We start from the raw sequence: 21,428 nt of genomic DNA, 5'->3' as shown, positions 1-21,428 counted from the left end.
AGTTAATTATTCTGTGATCTGATAACAGAATGATAAATATCCGTTTGACCTTCTGTCAAGTCTTTTGAAATAAGCCAATAATCACTGCGCGAGTGCCTGGTCCGTGAATGAATGAATGGTTATTTATTCATGTGTCATACACCTCTAAGGTTCCAGCCTATAAGGGCTTACAAGACACAGATAAACTACGCCAGCAAACAAACATCAGCTGCTACAAACAAAAACACAAAATTATAAATTCCACGTATAAATAACAGATCCTTTCTCAGTTTCCATATAATTTGTCCTTTCTCCGTTTATAAAAAGGTAGCTATAGAGAAAACCTCTCTGAAAAACCATTCCAACTTAGCATCATCCTCAGTCCAAAACAACTCACGTTTACAATCTTACATTTTCTGAAATAAAAGCTTCCTGGCTTCATCATATAATGGACAATAAAACAAAAAATGAAGTTCATCCTCAACAACATTTAAATCACAAACACTCCATAGTCTTTCCTCTTCAGGAACAGAGTTATACCTGTTTCTATGGCCAGAGGGAGAATCCCAGTTCGTAATTGATACGTAATGATCTTTCTGATCGATCCAGGGGTAAAGTCGCATAAGGTTCAGGACAATAACTATTATTCATCCTAAGTAAGTTCTAAATTTCGGTTTATGCCAGATGTCATTGGCCCATTTTTTTTAATACTCAAAGAACATACGCTTCACATAGTGAATATTACACCGCTGACCATTTATAAAAATATGTTGTAGATCAATTTCATTAAAAATAGCATTTATTCTAGGGGTGGGTTAAAAATATCTATATTTTATCGATATGCATCTGTAGGAACGATTATCGACACATAAATCCAAGTATCGATTAAAAAAATAAAAAATAAAAAAAATAAAAAATGAATCCCGATTTTTTCCCCCCATGTTATCACCCAGTGCTCCTACCTAAGTCAGTCCTGGGCATTGCTCCATCTACCAACCCCGGGAAGCCCTGCACTGAGCTCAAGTCTCCTCCTTACTTGAGGAGTGAGCAGGCTGCTTCTTTGGGTTTGGGGTTTCTCTGGCCGGACGTGGCGCGTGGAAGGATCATGTTATTCCCTTATTGTAACCAGAATATCGATTTCGAATCGTATCGGAAATCGTATCGTCTTGGGACCTAGTGTATCGGAATCGTATCGTATCGGGAGGTCAGTGATGATACCCAGCTCTAATTTATTCCCTGACACAAAGGATAGTTATGTGTTTTATCCCAATTAAACACTTTTTTGGCTATTCTAGCCTCTGGCATAGAAGACAGACGATTCCAGATCCAGGTGTGAGTTTGTTCCACCATGGAACTGCTGATTGAGCAGGATGAGAACCCTCCAAGAATCAGTTACACTCAATCTTTGTGGAAACATCCTTACATGTGAGTTAGAAGAGTCCAAACTCCCAGAAATCACCTGTCCATGCAATTATTGTCAAGTCCACCTCTTTTTCCCTCCAAAGGACGCAAGGATAACTCCAATTTCCAACTCATACTTTTATTTTTCTTTAGGTTGGTTGGTTGGTCACTTCATCACAATAGGTTGTAACCCTTTAAAAACAGAAACAAAAGTTCTTTTAAATCTTTTAAGCCTTTTAAATTGAATAATGAAAATCTAATTTCATGAATTTCCTACATTTTAAGCCTTTTAAACCTTTTAAATGGGATAAAGAAAAATCTTATTTCATGAACTTTCCACATTTTTAGTAAAGGATTGTAACATTTCCACCTTTGAATTATCCTTCTGTATTCTATATTCAACAATATATTCTATATACTGTATTCTATACTTTTAATTTTCAAACTCAAAATGAAATATTTTCTTACTGATAAATGAAATATCATCTTAGTGCAAACCCAATGAAGTCAATGCTGCAATGCTTTCATTAAACATTAATCTACACAGCAGTTAAACATAAACTTGATCATATTAAGCAGCATTTCACAAACTATAAAAGCAAATAAAACCATTTCAGGGACCATTGGCGTCTTTGGACTGAATCCATGAGTGACTTGGAGCTTCTTCCCTCTGAAGTTTGTTGGTTTGACTAACTGAGCTTCCCTCAGTCTTTCTCAGGTGTTCAAATCAGTGATAATGACTGATCAGGTGACCAGCAGCCTGCTGGCTGCTACTGGTGCATTCTGGGAAGTGGAGTTCCATTCCTGAGATTCAGCTCAACAATTATCAAACACAATATTAAAGTCTCCACCAAAGATTATCTGCACTAACCTGCTTACAAAACCAAAATATGGCTTTGTGTTTAACATTGTTTCTTAAACCTGTCGCATTTAGAGAAATAACAGACAAGGACATAAGGATAAAAAATTGACAAATATATATATATATATATATATATATATATATATATATATATATATATATATATATATATATATATATATATATATATATATATATATATATATATATATATATAAAAAAACAAACAATTTAATTTGAACTATTATCTGATATGAATGCACCTAAAATTAAACAAACGTGAGTCACATGACAGCATATAAGGTTAGAAACAGGACAAAACTGGGTTCCATAAAAACCTCAGGACAGGAAATGGCTGGTCTGTGTGCAGAGGTGGTCATGTGACCTTCGTTCTGATCACATGATCACGTCACCTTCAGGATCATGGATGATCTTAGGTGTTTTACTTGGTCTGATTGAACTGATTGCAGTTTTTCCTGTCAGTTTCCTGTCATGTTCTTGTCATGTTCTTGTCATATTATTGTCATGTTCTTGTCGTGTTCTTGTCGTGTTCTTGTCGTGTTCTTGTCGTGTTCTTGTCGTGTTCTTGTCATGTTCTTATCATGTTCTTGTCATGTTCTTGTCATATTATTGTCATCTTTTTGTCATGTTTTTGTCACGTTCATGTCGTGTTCTTGTCGTGTTCTTGTCATGTTCTTGTCGTGTTCTTGTCCCGTTCATGTCGTGTTCTTGTCGTGTTCTTGTCGTGTTCTTGTCCCGTTCATGTCGTGTTCTTGTCCCGTTCATGTCGTGTTCTTGCCGTGTTCTTGTCCCGTTCATGTCGTGTTCTTGCCGTGTTCTTGTCCCGTTCATGTCGTGTTCTTGTCATGTTCTTGTCGTGTTTTTATCGTGTTCTTGTCATGTTCTTATCATGTTCTTATCATGTTCCTGTCTCATTCCTGTCAAGTTATTGTCAGGTTCCTGTCATGTTCTTGTCATATTTTCATCAGGTAAACATTTTCTTAATGTTCCCTAGAAACTTCAATAAACAAGCATTTGGGATTCCATACCCCAAGACATTATTTCCAACCCACTTGACATTTTGCAGGTATAAAGTTATTTTTGTACGGTTGCAGAAGACGTGCACAGTGTGCGTCTGCAGTCACACAGCCTCCAGCAGCAGCAGTTATATAGCGGGTTGCCTTGACTTCATCTCTGGTGTCATAAAATAATGAGTTAGGTTTTTCCGTAGTATTCCCTCCACGTTAATGGGTTTATGGAGGTACATTGTGTCTCACCCATGTGCTCCCACTCCTCGTCTTGTATTTAGATTTTTAGTTCTGCTTCCCATGCTGCTTTTATGTAAAGTGTTGACTCCCCTCGCTCTCACCCAAACTTTGGTAGAAAAAAACATGTGCAAAGACCCCTTCTGTTTGCATGAATCTATAATAACTCCAACCACTTTATTCATAATTTCATTTCTTATCTCTTTTGTGAAGTAATCTCTATTACCATCAGTTCATCATAGCTGCCATCACTTTAGCTACTTAGGGCCTGATTTACTAAAGGTTTGCGTGCGTAAAAACGTGTGCAAACTTGACATCACCCGCAAACCAATGTGCAAACTGATCTACTAACAGCGTGCAAAGACGACTGCGTCTCTCAAATGAGCAAAATAGCACACGCTGTTCATTTAGTACTTTTGCGCTGATGAATAATCAATATGGGGCGTACCCCCCAGAAATCGCTAAATACTGGGAGGGGAAGATGCAAATAGGGTAATTTACCACACGCAATGAGATTTACCAAGCCAGAAAGTAGTTGCGGGGATTGTGATTGCGTCTGCATTTAATACGTTCGAAAGGAAGGTACTAATCTGCCCAGCATTACGCAGGGATGGCTGCTGTTATTGTGGCAAGGAGGCGACATCGCCAAAATCAAAGAATACGCAGAGAGAGAGTCTTCATTCTGCTGCATGCTATTTTAAAAATGGTTGCACAAGTTTTATTAAAGGCCACTTTTTCTTTAGTTCTTCGCCTTATATCTTGCCACCTTCTTTTAACCTCATCTGCCGTTCTTTTTGTCTTACCAACTGCATTTATTCTATCGCAGATTTTCTCCCATATTGCGTTTCTTTTGGTAATGTTTAAATTTCTTTGCTGTAGTTCATGAATGTGTTTATTTGCCTCTTCCACTAATATCTCTAACTCCAACTCGTCAAATTTCATTTTGCGCTTGCGACTATCCTGCTTTCCATCCAGACTCTCCATGGCGCAAACCGTAAGACACGCAACACCTCATTTAAATACTGCGGTTTGCACCTGTTATCAATTGCGCAAGCATTCTTATTTGATCACCCGCAAAACACACAACAACAGCACGTGCAAACTTTTTCAGTGCACACGTAATTTAGTACTCTTTATTTAGGATCTTAGTAAATCAGGCCCTAAGTGCTGTACAGGGTTTTGAGCTGTGGACAAAGACCCGATAAAGCAACAATTCATGTGTTATGAAAGACTCATTTTGTTATGTTATTATCGTTTTAGTTATCATCGTTTTAGTTTTATAGTTTATTATCGACCTAGCTCAGTTTAGAGTATCAGCTACATCCAGTTTAAAGAGGAAATCTGCTTTCTCTAGTCCTGGTTTCAGTTCTACTAGTCCTGGTTTCAGTTCTGCTAGTGCTGGTTTCCGTTACTAGTCCTGGTTTCAGTTCTGCTAGTCCTGGTTTCAGTTCTACTAGTCCTGGTTTCAGTTCTACTAGTCCTGGTTTCAGTTCTACTAGTCCTGGTTTCAGTTCTACTAGTCCTGGTTTCAGTTCTACTAGTCCTGGTTTCAGTTCTACTAGTCCTGGTTTCAGTTCTACTAGTCCTGGTTTCAGTTCTGCTAGTGCTGGTTCCTGTAATCCTGGTGCCAGTTCTGTTAGTCCTGATGTTTCTAGTTTTGGTTTCAGCTCTTGTAGTCCTGGTTTCAGTTGTTCTAGTCCTGGTTTCAGTTATACTAGTCCTGGTTTCAGTTATACTAGTCCTGGTTTCTCTTGACCTGGTTCCAGCTCTTTTATTCCTGGTTTTGGTGAAGCTTTGTTACTCCTGGTTTAAGCTCTTCTAGTCCTGGTTTAAGCTCTATTAATCGTGGTTTCAGATCTACAGTACTAGTCCTGGGTTCTCTTATCCTGGCTTCAGATCTGCTTGAGATGATATATGTAGTCCTGGTTTCAGTTCTACTAGTCCTGGTTTCTATATTCCTGGTTCCAGCTCCTCTAGTCATGTTTTCAGTTTTTCTAGTCCCGGTTTCAGTCTGGTTTAACCCAAATACAAAACGGAGCGGAGTGACCTAGTGGTTGGGGCTTCGGGCTCACTATCCGAAGGTCTAGTTTCGAACCCTGGCACTGGCGTCACTTTGTGCATCCTGATGCTTTACTCTCGGCTTTCCTCACTTCACCCAGGTGTATGAATGGGTACCTAGCTTTGTTAGGGGAAGTATCCAGCGACTAGACTAGCGTCCTATCCTGGGGGTGGTTACCACCTGTTTGTTTGCCCTACAGAAACCGAAGATAAAGACCAGGGGCCTCATTTATAAAAGAGTGTGTAGGATCCATACTAAAAGTACATGTAAACCCAAAAGCCAAAATTGGCGGGCGCAAAAAAAAATCCTGATTTATAAAACCGTGTGCACGCACACTTGCACGCAATGTTTTCTTTATAAATCACATTCGAGCTGGAAGGTTGTGCAGGTGAATTCGCCTCATATCCCGCCCTCTACACGCCCACTTTATACCATGTATGGGCAATGCAAAGTAGTATTTGCATATGAATGAGCTGCTGAGCATGCGCAGTGGCTTCCTGCAGCCTGTTTGGGCATGAATGAGACGTGTCGAGCCACCGTGCCACTAAATTTCACGGAGACTGAGATGGAGATGTTGTTGATGAGGTGGAGGACAGGAAAACCACATTATTTGTTGGTCACAGTAAAAGTAGAAAAAGTATATAAATAGCATAAAATAAAGCGAGTGAGTGGCAGCACGCCGTTGCTGCGCTAAACGCCGTGAGTGCCCCGGCGCAACAGGAGGGACATGTCCCCCCCACTTTTCAAAATCATGTTTTTGTCCCCCCCACTTTTTACAGTTTAAATACTAACGGTAGGCTCAGCCTGTAATTGCAAATCATCCAGACACTGTGCGAAGGCGGGACGGCAGCCCCGCTCCCCCTCCTCCCCTCAGTGCTGTTCTAGGCTGATTTATGGTTCTGCGTCACACCAACGCAGAGCCTACGGCGTAGGTGCGCGTTGCTGCGTACCCTACGCGTCGTTTTAACGCAGAACCATAATTTAGGCTTACGCCAGCGCATAAAGGTTTCATGCGCGCATAAAACTCATTATATATATTTAAAAAAAAATCTGAGTCCTTTAGGGGCTCTGTAGAGTGGCCCGGCACTTATTTGTCATTTGTCCTCAGTCACAAGGAGGTTCCCAGCCCGGCGTGTCCTGCACCGCGGCAGCAGCAGCAGCAGCACCAGTACCAGTACCAGCAGCACCAGAGTCCTGACTGACGCTGAGCTTCACACACAGAGGGACACGATCAGTGCTATTATATTATAAGTCTGATATGTGATGACATTAAGAGTATGACATGAATCTGGCTTCATTTCACCACCTCACCGTCTGCGTCACCAGTTCCCCAGATCTTAAGTAAGTTCCTACGGGAGGGTCAGGGTTGGCGTAGGGATACGCACATTTTTCAGTTCGTTTTTTCTTTTTAAATCCCAACCTTTGCGTAGAAGGTGGCTTGCACATCTTTCAAGCCCTGTTTTGTGCGCAAGAAAGCTTTATAAATAAGGCCCCAGCTCTATGGGCTCGAAAAGGACATACAAATACCAAACACGTAAGCAAACATGTCTTATACTGTGGTCTACTCTGAACCTACTACTACTTCTACTTCTACTACTACTACTACTGTCATTTAGCAGAGGCTTTTATCCAAAGCGACTTACATCTGAGAGAACAGCAGAAGCAAGAAATCACATAGGAGGGTCCAGAATGGATGGGTACTGGTCAGACTGCTGGGAGTCCAGTTCGACACAGGTGCTGCCATGCTAGTGCTAGATTTTTTTTGTTGAATACCCAACACAACAGTTCTTTTATACGAGTAAGGGAAGCGTCTGAAAATCTGGGAACTAAATCGTTACCAAGAAATCTCTTCACCAATGTGTTTCTAAAGGTGTCTAATAACATGTCCTAAAAAGTTGAAATTCAACTCTTGGGGGAAACCTCATAAAAAAAAACGGCACAAAGTCAGGGTACCAATAACCGATCTTTGAAAAATCGAAAATGCTTAATTTGGCCTTAATTAACTTGCGAGCGGTCAAACTAGGGGTTTTTCAATATTCTGAGTTCATTGAAAGTATTTATTTTTCACCAAGACCACTCCCTGGTGGAAAAACGGCCACACCCACTTTCCCAGGTCATCGTTCATCCCGGCCTTATGTAGGATGGAAACATTTCTGAAGACAACCCAGTGGGTGGTTGAGCAGGTGGTGGAGAGAGAAGAGAGTTTCAGCTCTTTTAGTCCTGGTTTCAGTTCTACCAGTCCTGGTTTCAGCTCCTCTAGTCCTGGTTTCTCTTGTCTTGGTTTTTCTTGTCCTGGTTTTCCCTCCTCTAGTCTTGTTTTCAGTTCCTCTAGTCCTGGTTTCTCTTATCCTGGTTCCAGCCCCTCCGGTTTTGGTTAAACTGTTTGTCCTGGCTTCATCTCAGTCAGCAGTCATTTCAGACGTTCTTTTGGTGGCGCCTCTTGATAGGAGGATGTTTGGACAGATGTGATCAGTGGATCACGGGTAAATCTGAGCTAAGTTAACATAGTCAGCTGTGATAGTCATCACATCTCCACACATCACACCACACTACGCAAACATCTATGCACTATCAATAACACACACAACATCCATCCCCATCGGTCCGTCTGCCCTTCACTGTCTGTGACCTTAGTCTTTGACAGAATCCGGTACTAATAAAGTTTGACTTTTGTCAAAAGGACTGGTGTACAGTAGTACGTTTCTCTTTGACAGCCGCCTGCTTAGTTCTTGGCTGTCGTTTCTGCACCACATGAAGCTCCTCACAACTGCCGAAACAGCTTCAAAATGTTTTTTATACAAACCATGTTATTTACGTTTAAACAGAAAATCACAAAAACATGCAAGTAACAAAACAAGACAAACTAGAAGAGTGACATTGAAAATGTCAGAACAGACGGTAAATTTTCCGGCAGCATATGTAGCATATTCTTTTTCTTTTTGCTGGCTCATCTTCCTCATGGTTATGTATGTGTGTTTTTTAAAACGTTGTCTGCCTGTTGGAGTTTCACTCATGTGAAACTGTGAAGGTCATGTGAAGGTGGCACGAGCACTGTTGACTCAGCTGGATTTGTTGTTGCTCAAACACAAGAACTGGTTTTCATGTTTTTGTTTTTACTTAAACCAAAACAGCAAATGAGAGATCGTCAGCTGATCTCAAGTCAGTCCCACATTGATCAATATCTCTGACCGGTTCCTTAATTCAACTTTATTTATATAGCGCCAAATCATGACAAACGTCTCAAGACACTTCAACAACACATTTCAACTTGTTCCAAATCAATAAAAACAAAACCAATGAATTAACAATAATAATTAGAGGTCGAGCACGATGGTGTGATTACCCTTTTGTGTCTGTAGTGTTAATAATAATAATAATAATAATAATAATAATAATAATAATAATAATAATAATAATAATAATAATAATAATAATAACTAAATAATAATAATAATAATATAATAATAATAATAATAATTATTATTATTATTATTATTATTATTATTATTATTATTATTATTATTATTATTATTATTTATTTATTTATTTATGTTTTGTGTGCAGGATTGGATTAAAGAAAATAAATAACATTATTTAGGATTTTATTTTAGGATTTTACGTTATGTTACACTTTTTTAAACTCTATTAGTGTATGTTATCCTGCTTTCTTGCAGCTTTTATCTCCAGTGTTTCCTCATGGGGAGCCTCCATGCTGGGAGTGACTCTGGCCTGCAGGGGGTCGTCCTGGGGGTGGTTCTGGCCAGGATGGTGGTGGAGCTCTGCACCACGGCTTCACCGCTGTGGTGTGGACTCCTCTATCCGTCCGGGTCGGGATGGTCTCTGTGGGCCCCCCCCCCCTTGTAGCTGCGGGCTATGAGACCTCCTGGCGTGGACGGCTCCCTGTTACCGTTTCCTCACCTGGATCCTCTGTGCCTAGCCATGTCTGCACCGTGTGTCTGTGTGTGTGTCTGTGTGTATAGGTGAATTGTAGTGTGCTTGTGTCTGCGGGGATGGGGGAGGGGGGGGGGGGGCATTAATAAGTTTTATGTTTATTTGTTTTATGTTAAGCACTTTGTGTTGCATTATGTGTATGAGAAGTGCTATACAAATAAAGTTTGATTGATGAAAGTTTGAATTAAACTGGCTTTGTTCTGGGCTTTGCCATACTTTCTTCACCCATCAGGTCTGGTGAAAAATGTTATATGTTTTTTAATCTCTAACTTTACTTTTTACTTTTGTGTTTGTGCGGTGGGTTTATTGTGCTTGAGTTGTGGGTGGAAAACAACGGTCAGTCCCACCTTGAAGTGGACGTTGATTGGCTGTCCCTGTGTTTGGGCTTGTCTAGCTATGTTGGTGGGCTCCCTTTGTAGCTGGACAGGCCTGGGGGGGTGAGTAGCGGAGAAGAGAGGTGAAAATGGAGGAGCATATGACAGTTGTCGGTCCAGTGAATGGGAAATGTATATTTCTCAAACGCCCCGACGGCACCTTTGATAAAGGTAGAGTGATATGTGTTCTTTGTGGAAAGGAATTTGCTCACCGCCGAAGTTTAACCACATAAACGCAAAGCACCCGAGCGCAGCCACAGCTAATGTAGCAGCAAAGATGTTGCCACAGCAACGCTTTTTGCCAATCTAATCCAAAGATACTCTATACAGAAGATCACGCATTACCGTTTCGTTTCTGGTATGAAATGGTCTACACTTCCTGTCTCCTAAGTGGGCGTGGTCTCCCCTCTCCCCACATCGTTTTGGAACATACAACACTAGATACAGTACAACTTTAATATTTGCGCCTTATTTTGCCGCTCGTTTTTTTTAATCTGCTACCTTAAAGGGAAAGTTCGGTTTTTTACAACCTGGACCTTATTTCTGGCATTTTTTATGGTCGTATACTCACCCAGGCAAGTTTGGTGTCATTTGGAGTCCTTCGGAAGATATTAGGGTTTTTTTTGCGAGCCGCTTCTCCATATAACAGTAGTGAACGGGGCACAGCGGGACACAGACGATGCAGCGTCTAAATAACACATGATTGCCGCGAAACTCGTTCATTTCTTTTATGAATCACTAGATCTGCTTCCAGGACCTGTTGTCTACATCCGGGGCTGTGTGTGTAACAAAGAAATCAGTTTGTAAACAAGACCTCTGAACTCATGACGTCATCTCTGTGCGCGCATCGCAGACACAGCTCTGTGTACAGCTGGAGTTCGCTACTGTTAGTTTACTGTTAGTTATTTGAAACATGTCTGAATATTTGTCAAATTCTGAGGTTGTGGACGACGACTTTGAATATGATGGACGTCCTTACCGTTTTGAGCCAGAGTATATGGCTGAAGAGCTCACTGAACGGAGGACAGAGTGCGCGCACAGAGATGCCCATGCGCTGTCCAATCTGAACCAAAGTGTATACTCTTGATGAAGCTTCCATTGCTGAACAAGTGGATATGACAATTTTGGAGGAACTCCATAGCGCCACCTTCTGATGAAAGAAAAATGGTTTTTGCCACATCATGTCCAGTAATTACACCGTGCTTCATCACATCAGCCTGAGATTCGTGATGAATGTACCCAAACTTGTCTTCATGTAATACGTACAGTTTCATGGATTTATGTCTTACGGCACCTTTGTCATTCGCCGTGAAACAGGAAGTGGAAGGTTTTCATTTTTTTCATAATTCTTCCATGAATTGATTTTTGATGAATGTCTTTAACCATTATACAATGATTTGCTGTTTCTACTAGAGCAGTAGTTGATCAGTCAGTCTGTCAGTCAGTAAATCAAATAATCAATCAATCAACTTATCAATCAACCAATCAATCAACCAATCAATCAATCAATCAATCAATCAATCAATCAATCAATCAATCAATCAATCAATCAATCAATCAATCAATCAATCAATCAGGAACTGATTATTGTCATTGGCTGCTGAGTGTTTGTAGAATGTTTAATGAATCCTGGAGGCCAACAGGAGCCCAGCATCACTGTTTAGCTCCAGGAACTTTCAAGGTCCAGATAGTACGGTTAACCACATGAAACAGCATGTTTTCTTTGGAATAAGCAAGGTTATACTCCGCAAGGTCTTTTCTATTCATTGTTGCTAAGTAGCTAAAATGATGAGTTGATGTACTGATTTTAGACGTTCTCAGCCCTCTCCGGATTGGACAGTGATTAACGGACAAGATATAGAAATTGTAGAGTCCTATAAATATCTGGGAACTATAATAGACAATAAGCTGACATTTGAGAGTAACACCAACTTAATTTACAAGAAAAGTCAGCAGCGTCTGTACTGTCTTAGAAAACTGTCCATGTTGATTCATCCTTGATGTCCATCCCACCACTGCCAGTACACGTTTGGGAGTGGCAGCCTAGTGGTTACAGAGGAGGGCTGGAGTCTGGAGGACCCAGGTTCCAGCCCCTGGATTGCAACCAAAAGTCAACCACCTTGGGCCCCTGAGCAAGGCCTTTAACCCTTACTGCTCCCTTGGTGCCGTGTCATTGCATGGCAGACCACTGCTACTAGTTCAACTAGAAAATGGGTTAAATGCAGAGAAAGAATTTCCCCATTGTGGGAGTACTAAGGGAAGCTTTCCTTCTTTCTTCTATCGTTCTTTCATTGAGTCTGTATTAACTTTTTCTTTCATTTGTTGGTTTTCATCACACGCAGAGAACTGATCTTACCAAGGTGGTTAATATCTGTAGTAAAATAACTGGCTCTGCTCAGGTGACTCTACAGGACCTGTAGAACAAACAGCTGTATAGGAAAGATAAACTATCCTATGGGACTGTTCCGTCCTCTACCAAGAGTTTCAGTTACTCCCATCGGGTACATTGTTCAGACTTCCACTTGTCAAAACTAACAGATATAAACATTATTTTGTTCCTTGTGCATCTCCCACCTCAATTCCATGAGGAAAAGGTAGCTGTTGTGGTGCTTAGATTTTTAGATTTAAACTCGTTGTCCTTTTTTTTTTACTATGTGTATATATTGCTGCAAAATGTATTGCCCCATTGGGGACAAATAAAGTTATTGATTGATTGATTGATTGATTGATTGATTGATTGATTGATTGATTGATTGATTGATTGATTGATTGATTGATTGATTGATTGATTGATTGATTGATTGAAAGCTAGTGATAGCAAGCAGAATCGTGGCTTTAAATCCTATGGTTTAGCGCTGTTAAGGCACTAAAGATTGAGTTTGTGAACATTGTCAGAGATGACAGTTCATCAGATCACAGATTTAAATCTCTCTAAATGTCATAAAAAAGGTCCACAAGATCAACTGTTACCTTTTTCTGGCAGGACTTGAAGCAGTTTGACCCGTTCCAGGAGTGGACAGACGGCTACGTTCGCTACATCTACAACGGTGAGAACCATCACAGCTTCACAGACTAGTTGTCCAGCTGACTGGGACAGACATCATCTTCAGCAAACCCTTAAATATGTTATGGGTATTTTTCACAATGTCTAGAACACTCTTGGTCTGCTGGAAGACCATTGTCCACATTTGGCTACATCCAAACATCTCAAATTCTCTAAAGTCTTCCCATGGACAAAGACTTCCATTCACTTCAGAAATCATCGTAGGTTTACTTTAAGGAGGTCCATCCCAGTTTCTGATGGCAGGAACATGGTGACTGGTTAAAACCACCATGCAATATCCTAATCTGAACTTTATGGGGTCAATGTTCTTTAGTTATTCTGTTATTCCTGACTTTCGAAAGTTCAACATTGTATTAAATTGTCATATAAGCAGTTTGAATTAATGCTTTTGAAAGGGCAGTCATGCCAGGAGCTTCTAGTTTAGTTTTCTTTTTTGTTCGTTTGTTTCGTAGAAAATCTTTCTGCAGTAACTGCATCTGCAGATCGGTCCTCCAAACTCTACGCTCAGATCAACCAGCCCAACAAAGAAAATGAAGCCTATAGGATCGTCAGACTTTCTGTATACTGTAGAAATGTATTTAACAATAGGTGGTGAAATTCCAGCTTAGACCACAACAACGTAACTGTCTTAAAGTCGCTTTTAAAAACCTTTTAAAATTAGTATACAAGAATACTGAACACATAAACCAAGCAGGTGTCTACGGAAGAGTATTAGGGCCAGGCAGGAGAAAAATAAAAATAATATTTTAGAGGAGGAAGATTCTTTTTCATCATACACTTCGAGAAAAAAGTCGAAATGTCGAGAAAAAAGTCGAAATGTCGAGATTAATGTTGAAGTACAATTTCGAGACAAAAGTCGAAATTTTGTGAAATAAGTCGAAATGTTGAGAAAAAAGGCAAAATTTCAACTTTATTCACGAACTTTTGACTTTATTCTTGAAATTGTATTTCAACATTAATCTCGACATTTCAACTTTTTTCTCGAAGTGCATAATAAAAAAAATGTTCCCCTCTCAAATATTTTTTCTCCTGCCTGGCCCTAATACTCTTCCGTAGGGGTCTGACTAACAAGTACACAGACTATCCTGGGTCGTGTGTTTTGGGCCTGTACACTCCATGACCTAAGCTCTGATGTTTCTCTGGTTGGCAGTTGAAGATAAAAATGCTCAGCGGCACCTGTCAGGCTGGGCCATGAGAAACACCAACAACCACAACTGTCAGATCCTGAAGAAGTCGTGCCTGGGGGTGGTGGTGTGTTCCCGGGGCTGCACGCTGCCGGACGGCTCCAGGTTGCAGCTCCGCCCTGCCATCTGCGACAAAGCCCGCCAGAAGCAGCAGAGTGAGAACCAGAACCACATCCACTTCTTTGCAGTTCCATGGTTTTGTTTGTTTACCAGACTGTGTGTGTTTCAGAGAAGCTGTGTCCGAGCTGCAACAGTGCTCTGGAGCTGCTGCCGTGCCGCGGTCACAGCGGTTACCCCGTCACCAACTTCTGGAGAGTTGACGGGAAGTCCATCTTCTTTCAGGTGGAAAACCTCACAACACACAACACACAATCTAATATACTAACCATGCTAGCTGGCAGAACTAGACTGAACCAGTTCTACAAAGGCTGGAGAAATGTATCAGGAATGTGATGGTCTTCAGCACAACTATACCAGATCCTGATGCATGTAAACCACCGTGTCTGGGTAATCTAAACCAGTTCCTGACAGTGTAAACACCTTCTGGATGATCAAAACCAGATCCTGACACTGTCAACCATCACCTGGTTAATCTAAACTGGATCCTGACTGTGTAAATGCATCTAAACCACTGTGTGCATATTCTAAACCAGCTCATGACAGTCTAAGACGGGGCTCGGCAACCCGCATCTTTAGCGCCGCCCTAGTGGCTCTTGGAGATTTTTCAAAAATGTTTGACCTTTCTTTTCCTTTTTTTTCTTCTTTTTTTCTTTTTTCTCTTTTTTTCCTTTTTTCTCTTTTTCTTCTTTTTTCTTTTCTTCTTCCTTTTTTCTGTTTTCTCGGCATTTCGACTTTTTTCTCGTCATTTTGACTTTTTTCTCAACATTTCAACTTTTTTCTCGAAATTTTGACTTTTTTCTCAACATTTCTACCTTTTTCTTAAAATTTTGACTTTTTTCTCAACATTTCAACTTTTTTCTCGAGATTGTACTTCAACATAAATCTCGACATTTTCACTTTTTTCTGGACATTTCCACTTTTTTCTCAAAATTTTGACTATTTCCTCGACATTTTCACTTTTTTCTCGACATTTCGACTTTTTTCTCGACACTTCGTCTTTCTCCTCAACATTTCACCTTTCGCCATTTGCCTTCATTCTAAGGCAGGGGTAGGCAATTCCGGTCCTCGAGGGCCGGTGTCCTGCATGTTTTAGATGTTTCCCTGCTTTAACACACCTGATTCTAATTAATCATCGTCATCAGCTTGTCATCCAGGGCTGCACAATTCTGTTAATGACACAGGTACTTTTATCACGGTGTGCTGAAGCAGGGTAACATCTAAGACATGCAGGACACCGGCCCTCGAGGACCGGAATTGCCTACCCCTGTTCTAAGGCTTATACAAGACTTTTCATTTTTTGCGGCTCCAGACATATTTGTTTTTTCTTCTTTTTTTTCTTTTTTTCTTCCTTATTCCTTTCCTTTTTAATCTCGATATTTCAACTTTTTTTTCGACATTTTGACTTTTTTCTCGATATTTCGACTTTTTTCTCGACATTTTGACTTTTTTCTCGACATTTCAACTTTTTTCTCAACATTTAGACTTTTGTCTCAAGATTGTACTTCAACATTAATCTTGACATTTCGACTTTTTTCTCGAAGTGCATAATGAAAATAAATATCTTCCCCCGTCGGCCTCCGTCAGTCGTTTATCGACTATGGATACTTGCCAGTGCACTTCCTTGACCGTTTGTGGCTGTGTAGGCCTATTCGTGATATCTTCCCCCAGTTATAACTAATATAGCTACATGCAGCATGTGTTACCTTCATTCTAAGGTTTATACAAGACTTTTCATTTTTTGCGGCTCCAGACATATTTGTACTGCATGTTTCTATATTAGCTATAACTGGGGGAAGATATTTATTTTCATTATGCACTTCGAGAAGATTAATGTTGAAGTACAATCTAATGTTGAAGTACAATCTTGAGACAAAAGTCGAAATGTCGAGAAAAAAGTCGAAATGTTGAGAAAAAAGTCAAAATGTTGAGAAAAAAGTTGAAATGTCGAGAAAAAAGTTGAAATATTGAGATTAAAAAGGAAAGGAAAAAGGAAGAGGAAAAAAGAAAAAAAGAAAAAAAAGAAGAAAAAAAGAGAAAAAAAGGAAAAAAAGGAGAAAAAAAGGAAAAAAAGAAGAAAAAAGAAGAAAAAAAGAAGAAAAAATTAAAAAAAGTCAAACATTTTTGAAAAACCTCCAGGAGCCACCAGGGCGGCGCTAAAGAGCTACATGCGGCTTTAGAGCCTCAGGTTGCCGAGCCCTGGTCTAGATATACTGTATGCCATGCTGCTCTCTGTTGCTGATATTATATCTGTGTAACATTGTGGTCTTTTAGGCTAAAGGTGTTCATGATCATCCGAGGCCAGAATCCAAATCTGAAACTGAAGCTAGAAGAAGTTCAGTAAAGAGAAGAGTGAGTTCACCCCAGTTCACACCAAAGAGGAGACTCATCGATACACAGGTACTGTACGCCCCTCCAAACAAACGGAGACAACTGCAGCACTGCAGCAGCACTAATGCTGCGTTTTTGCTTCATCATTTCAGGCTCTGGGCCCCGCCCTTCTCTGTGTCGAACCAGCAGAAAGAATCTCCTTTATGGAGCCCAACTTCCCACAGCATTACCCAGCATTCCAAAGCCCAGAGCCCTACTACAGCCCCCATAATGCACTGGGAGAGGCCCCATCCACACTGCAAAAACCGTCCAATCCCAGGCTGTATATGAGCCGACCCAGTTACGAGTTCCAAGGGTACCACCTGACCTCGCCTTCATATCCCATGGCATCTGAGCTGTGTGATCCAAGGTCAGTCTCCAACACAAACACCAAACGAGTTAGACCCAATCCAAAAAAAAGTATCTGCCTTTGAGATCAGATTCAAACAAGTATCTGCTAGTGAGACCAGATCCAAACCTGAATTTGCTGGTGAGACCAGATCGAATCCAGAATCTGCCAGTGAGACGTGATCCACACCAGAATCTTTTACTGAGGTATCGAATTCAGGCTTAAATTAAGATTTATAACTGTTCACAAACAGGTCCAAACATGATCCTATCCAGGAATCCTGGACCTTTTAATCAGATTCAGATCTAGTTCAGAAATTATATTTCAGAATGTGTTTAAAACACGTTAAAATGGAATCAAACAATATTATTAACTTCTCCGATCCAGATATAAGCGATGGGTCTAAACCAAAAAAAATCTTTCTAAGCCACAGTCCTGTCCATTAAACTTCTTTAACAGGTTTCTTTTTCAGTGCCTTTGCATTGGTTTTTATCAGAGTTTAGCTGTGTACGGAGGGTCCAAACCAGATTAAAGCCAGAGTAGGGAGACAGGGTTAGGGTTAAGGGGTTAGGGGGTTAGGGTTAGGGGGTTAGGGTTAGGGTTAGGGGGTTAGGGTTAGGGTTAGGGTTAGGTTATGGGGTTAGGGTTAGGGTTAGGGTTAGGGTTAGCTCCAAGAAACCTGTGGCAGGTTCATTCCCAGAGACAACAGATATGTAAACTGTTCTGAACCAGGTTCCGTCTAGCCCATGTGTTTATTTATTAATTTAGCCAGATCCTGAACCAATGTGAACCAGGTTCTGAGAGTTCCGACAGACCTTGATAAGATTGGATCTTGGGATTCAGAGGGGGTTGTGAAGACATTTGGAGCATAAAGTGAAAAGCAGCTCGTGATGGCAGAAACAATCCTGAAAATCCAGAGATAATCTGAACCCAGACACTTCCTGACTGTTAATGAGAACTTCATTGTCTAGGAGGGTATTAAATGGCTTCTGATTTGTTTTCAGGGTGGCACCCGTCTTGGGTTCCTCATCAACCCCCTCATCATCATCAGCTCCTTTGTCCTCCTCCGCCTCCTCCTTTGACCCCCAGACCAAACCCACCCCAGCTTGGAAGGAGCTGCTGAAAAGCTCCACCCCCTACAGTGATAATCACCACTACTACAGCCCTGAGTATCCCTGCAGATACCCCAGCAACACCCCGGGGTCCCCTGCACCCCTGCAGACCATCATCACTACAACGACCAAGGTAGGCTGGGGTTTTCACGGTGGCTCGCTGAGGACTTGGGCTGTTTCTGTCCTCTCAAGTCAGTTTTAGAGTTCTTATGGCGCTTTTCCACCAGCACCTACTCGGCTCTACTCATATCAACTCGGCCTAATTTCTTTTCCATAACAATTCACACCTGGAGCAGAAGTAGGAGGTTGGAGTGAAGCTGCTGTGACGTATTTGATTGTGTATCTAAAGGAATAAGACAACAACACTAAAGATGTAGAACCTGGAGGAGATGATAGATGTGCTGCTGGGTCTGTGGCTTGGGTTTGATATCAAGTTAAAAAATGAGAGTGAGAGAAGCTTCAAGCGGCGACGCTTTCTTTTGTTAGTTTGTCTCTGTGCTGCTGAAAAGTCAGCTGGAGCCGTGAGCAGCTATGAAGAGACAGAACTCCTGGTAGATCTGGTCGTTCCTTATCGCCGTCTAGATCCCTTTTTAATTCTCTCCTCAGCACCAGGTTTATGAACATCTGACCCTCAGAGTTGGATCAAGAAACAGACTTTTGCTGCCGTTGCCTGTTGAATAAAATGAACAAGAATCAGTCAGAGTCTCTTTCTCTGATTTCCTCCTCCTGACTCAGACGTCTGACTCCCAACCCCCCGACCAATCGGTGGCCTGTAGTGTGATGACGTCACAAGTCTTCATCCAAGGATAGTAACAGGGTTGAATCTGAAAACGCTCTGCTATTAGGATGATCTGATTCTGGAACGATGAGGCCTTCAAGGTTTCATCAGGTTTCATACGTGAGGAGTATAAATCTGATGTCTCCGGCTGATCCACATCCGACTCTGCTGCAGGGTTATCCGCTGGGGGCTGTTCAGGGACATTTTAGGACATCCTGCTAATAAGACACTGCCATTAGAGTGAAATCAGTTCAGTGTAGTCAAGTTTATGTTGCCTCATAGAAGCAGCTACCCTGAGGAACCCAGAGAAGGACATGTAATGTTCACTGGATCAATCGCCCATCCTGAGCAAGCACGAGGCGCCTTGAACAAGAAGAACCCTCTATCACAGGGGTCGGCAACCCAAAATGTTAAAGAGCCGTATTGGACCAAAAACACAAAAAACAAATATGTCTGGAGCCGCAAAAAATGTAAATGAAAAGTCTTGTATCAGCCTTAGAATAAAGGCAAATGGCGAAAGGCCAAATGTCGAGAAAAAAGTCGAAATGTCGAGTAAAAAGTCAAAATGTTTAGAAAAAAAGTCGAAATGACGAGAAAAAAGTCAAAATCTCGAGAAAAAAGCCGAAATGTCGAGTAAAAAGTCGAGAAAGAAAAAAAGAAAAAAGGAAAAAAAGAAAAAAAGAGAAAAAATGGAAAAAAGAAAAAGAGAAAAAAAGAAGAAAAAAAGGAAAAAAGGTCAAACATTTATTTTTATTTATTTATTTATTTTTTTTTTTTGTTAGTTCCCCCATGACTTCAGCGTCCACACCCTGGGTGGGGTTAGCGAAAGGGCCTTTTTGTGTGGAGTTTGCATGTTCTCCCCGTGTTCCCTTGGGTAGCAATGTGAGCTACTCTCACAAAAACATGCTGACAGTCCTGGGCTACTCCTGCTGCCCCCTCTGGCCAACCGGGGCGCCAGATGGGGTGGGGAGGATCTGGCCGGAATAACGTGATCCTTCCACGCGCTACGTTCGGCCGGAGAAACCCCACCCTGTCTGGTGAAAAGATGCGGCCTGCTCACTCCTCAGGTTAAGGAGGAGACCTGACCCAGTGCAGGAACTCCCGGGGTTGGTAGAGGATGGCAATGCCCAGGACTGTCACGTAGGTAGGAGCACTGGGTGATAAAATGGGGGGAAAAACCGGGATAAAAAACAAAAAAACAAAACATTTTTGAAAAAGCTCCAGGAGCCCCTAGGGCGGCTCTAGAGCCGCGGGTTTCCGAGGGGTTGTGTAGCTCTATCAGAACCTGGAGCCTGGGGACTGAAGGCACTGCTTCTCTGTTGGAAACTCCAGGAACCAAAAGTAAACCTGAAGCGACACCCCACATTTAACACGCAAATCGAGGAGTCGCCTGTACATTTTACATTAACTGACTAACTGGGGTGGCATGTCGAGTAACCCACCTCTGAGGGTATGGCAAATCGTGGGTCAAGTCTGATGTAACCAGAAGTGATCGGGGGGGAGGAGTCGTGGGAGGGATTTGTTGATGACAAGATGAGGATGTCCACGTGCTCTTTATCCTCAGAACCGTGACGTGATGAATCAGCTCGTCACAGATGTATACATGAATTAGTCTTAGTCGGGCTGTAGTCGAACCGGACTGAAGGTCTGGAGATCAAGCTATTAGTGCCAGATAATGTGGTTCTAATTCAAGTTACTCCGGCATGTATACCAACCGACGCTTAGCCAAACTAGCAACTGACCCCCTTCCAGAAGTGAGGACAACGCGAAAGCCAGAATATCAACACCGAAGGAGAAGCAGAGAACGAATAACAAAAAAGGAACCGGAAGAACACCAACGCAAATGTGCATGCGGCGCCACCTAGCATCACGGAATTAAACGCAACTCACTAATAATCAACACATAATCGATTGTCTTCTTGTGCATGTGTACTTGGATTTCTCTGAAACTCCAGTTTAATCCTTAGCTAGATTGTTGCCAATAGCTTGATTTAGATGTGCATCTAACTCCAGACAGCTTCTCTGAGCTGAGAGCTCAGCGTTCGGTAGGGGGATGTTCCATTGTAAGAGACAACACAAAGGAGTCTCCTGACTCTTATTTCACACAAACACTTGGCAAACAGCAGCGTAGTCTACCTTGGACTTGTTTGTAAGATGGACTGTTGGAGTTTCTGTGCGGTGAAGTTACTTTATCAGCATGAGAAATGCTGTGTTTGGCGTGAGAGGGTGTGAACTTGTTGAAATGCGTGAGACTTGAGAGCCCTGTAGGCTAGCTGTCAGCACTTCAGATACGTAGCAGTGTCTTGACCATGAATTGGGAATTAAGACCTTTCAGAGCACAATCTTCACATTTTGAAGAGAACATGTCCTGTTGTGTAGTCAGTTTCACTAACAGACCATCGGGACTGATTGTGGGTTGGTCTGGAAGGGTCTCGGGATGAAGCTTGCTAAGCAGCAGGCAGCCAGGGCTAACTGTGCACTGTTAGCAAAGTCTTGCAGACCCCGGGTCACGTCTGGGTCCAGCCGAGCCCCCCTCCTGGTGGGCCTGTACTCTTTCAGACTG

The 21,428-nt window shown here is 41.6% G+C and overlaps 1 protein-coding gene across 1 annotated transcript in view; it reads left to right on the top strand.

The window, feature by feature from the left end:
• Positions 1-21,428, top strand: part of gcm2 (glial cells missing transcription factor 2) — a 31,000-nt gene that overhangs the window by 6,968 nt on the left and 2,604 nt on the right. The window contains exons 2-7 of the mRNA XM_061713750.1: positions 12,875-12,938; positions 14,106-14,294; positions 14,369-14,481; positions 16,531-16,656; positions 16,740-16,996; positions 17,980-18,220. Of these exons, the coding sequence (XP_061569734.1) occupies positions 12,875-12,938; positions 14,106-14,294; positions 14,369-14,481; positions 16,531-16,656; positions 16,740-16,996; positions 17,980-18,220 (990 nt within the window). The remainder of the gene's footprint in view (positions 1-12,874; positions 12,939-14,105; positions 14,295-14,368; positions 14,482-16,530; positions 16,657-16,739; positions 16,997-17,979; positions 18,221-21,428) is intronic.

The sequence above is a fragment of the Cololabis saira genome, chromosome 22 (genome assembly GCF_033807715.1).
Source record: "Cololabis saira isolate AMF1-May2022 chromosome 22, fColSai1.1, whole genome shotgun sequence".
Taxonomy (NCBI): domain Eukaryota; kingdom Metazoa; phylum Chordata; class Actinopteri; order Beloniformes; family Belonidae; genus Cololabis; species Cololabis saira.
The sequence above is the reverse complement of the archived record's forward strand: the minus strand, read 5'-3'. Positions and strand labels throughout refer to the sequence as shown.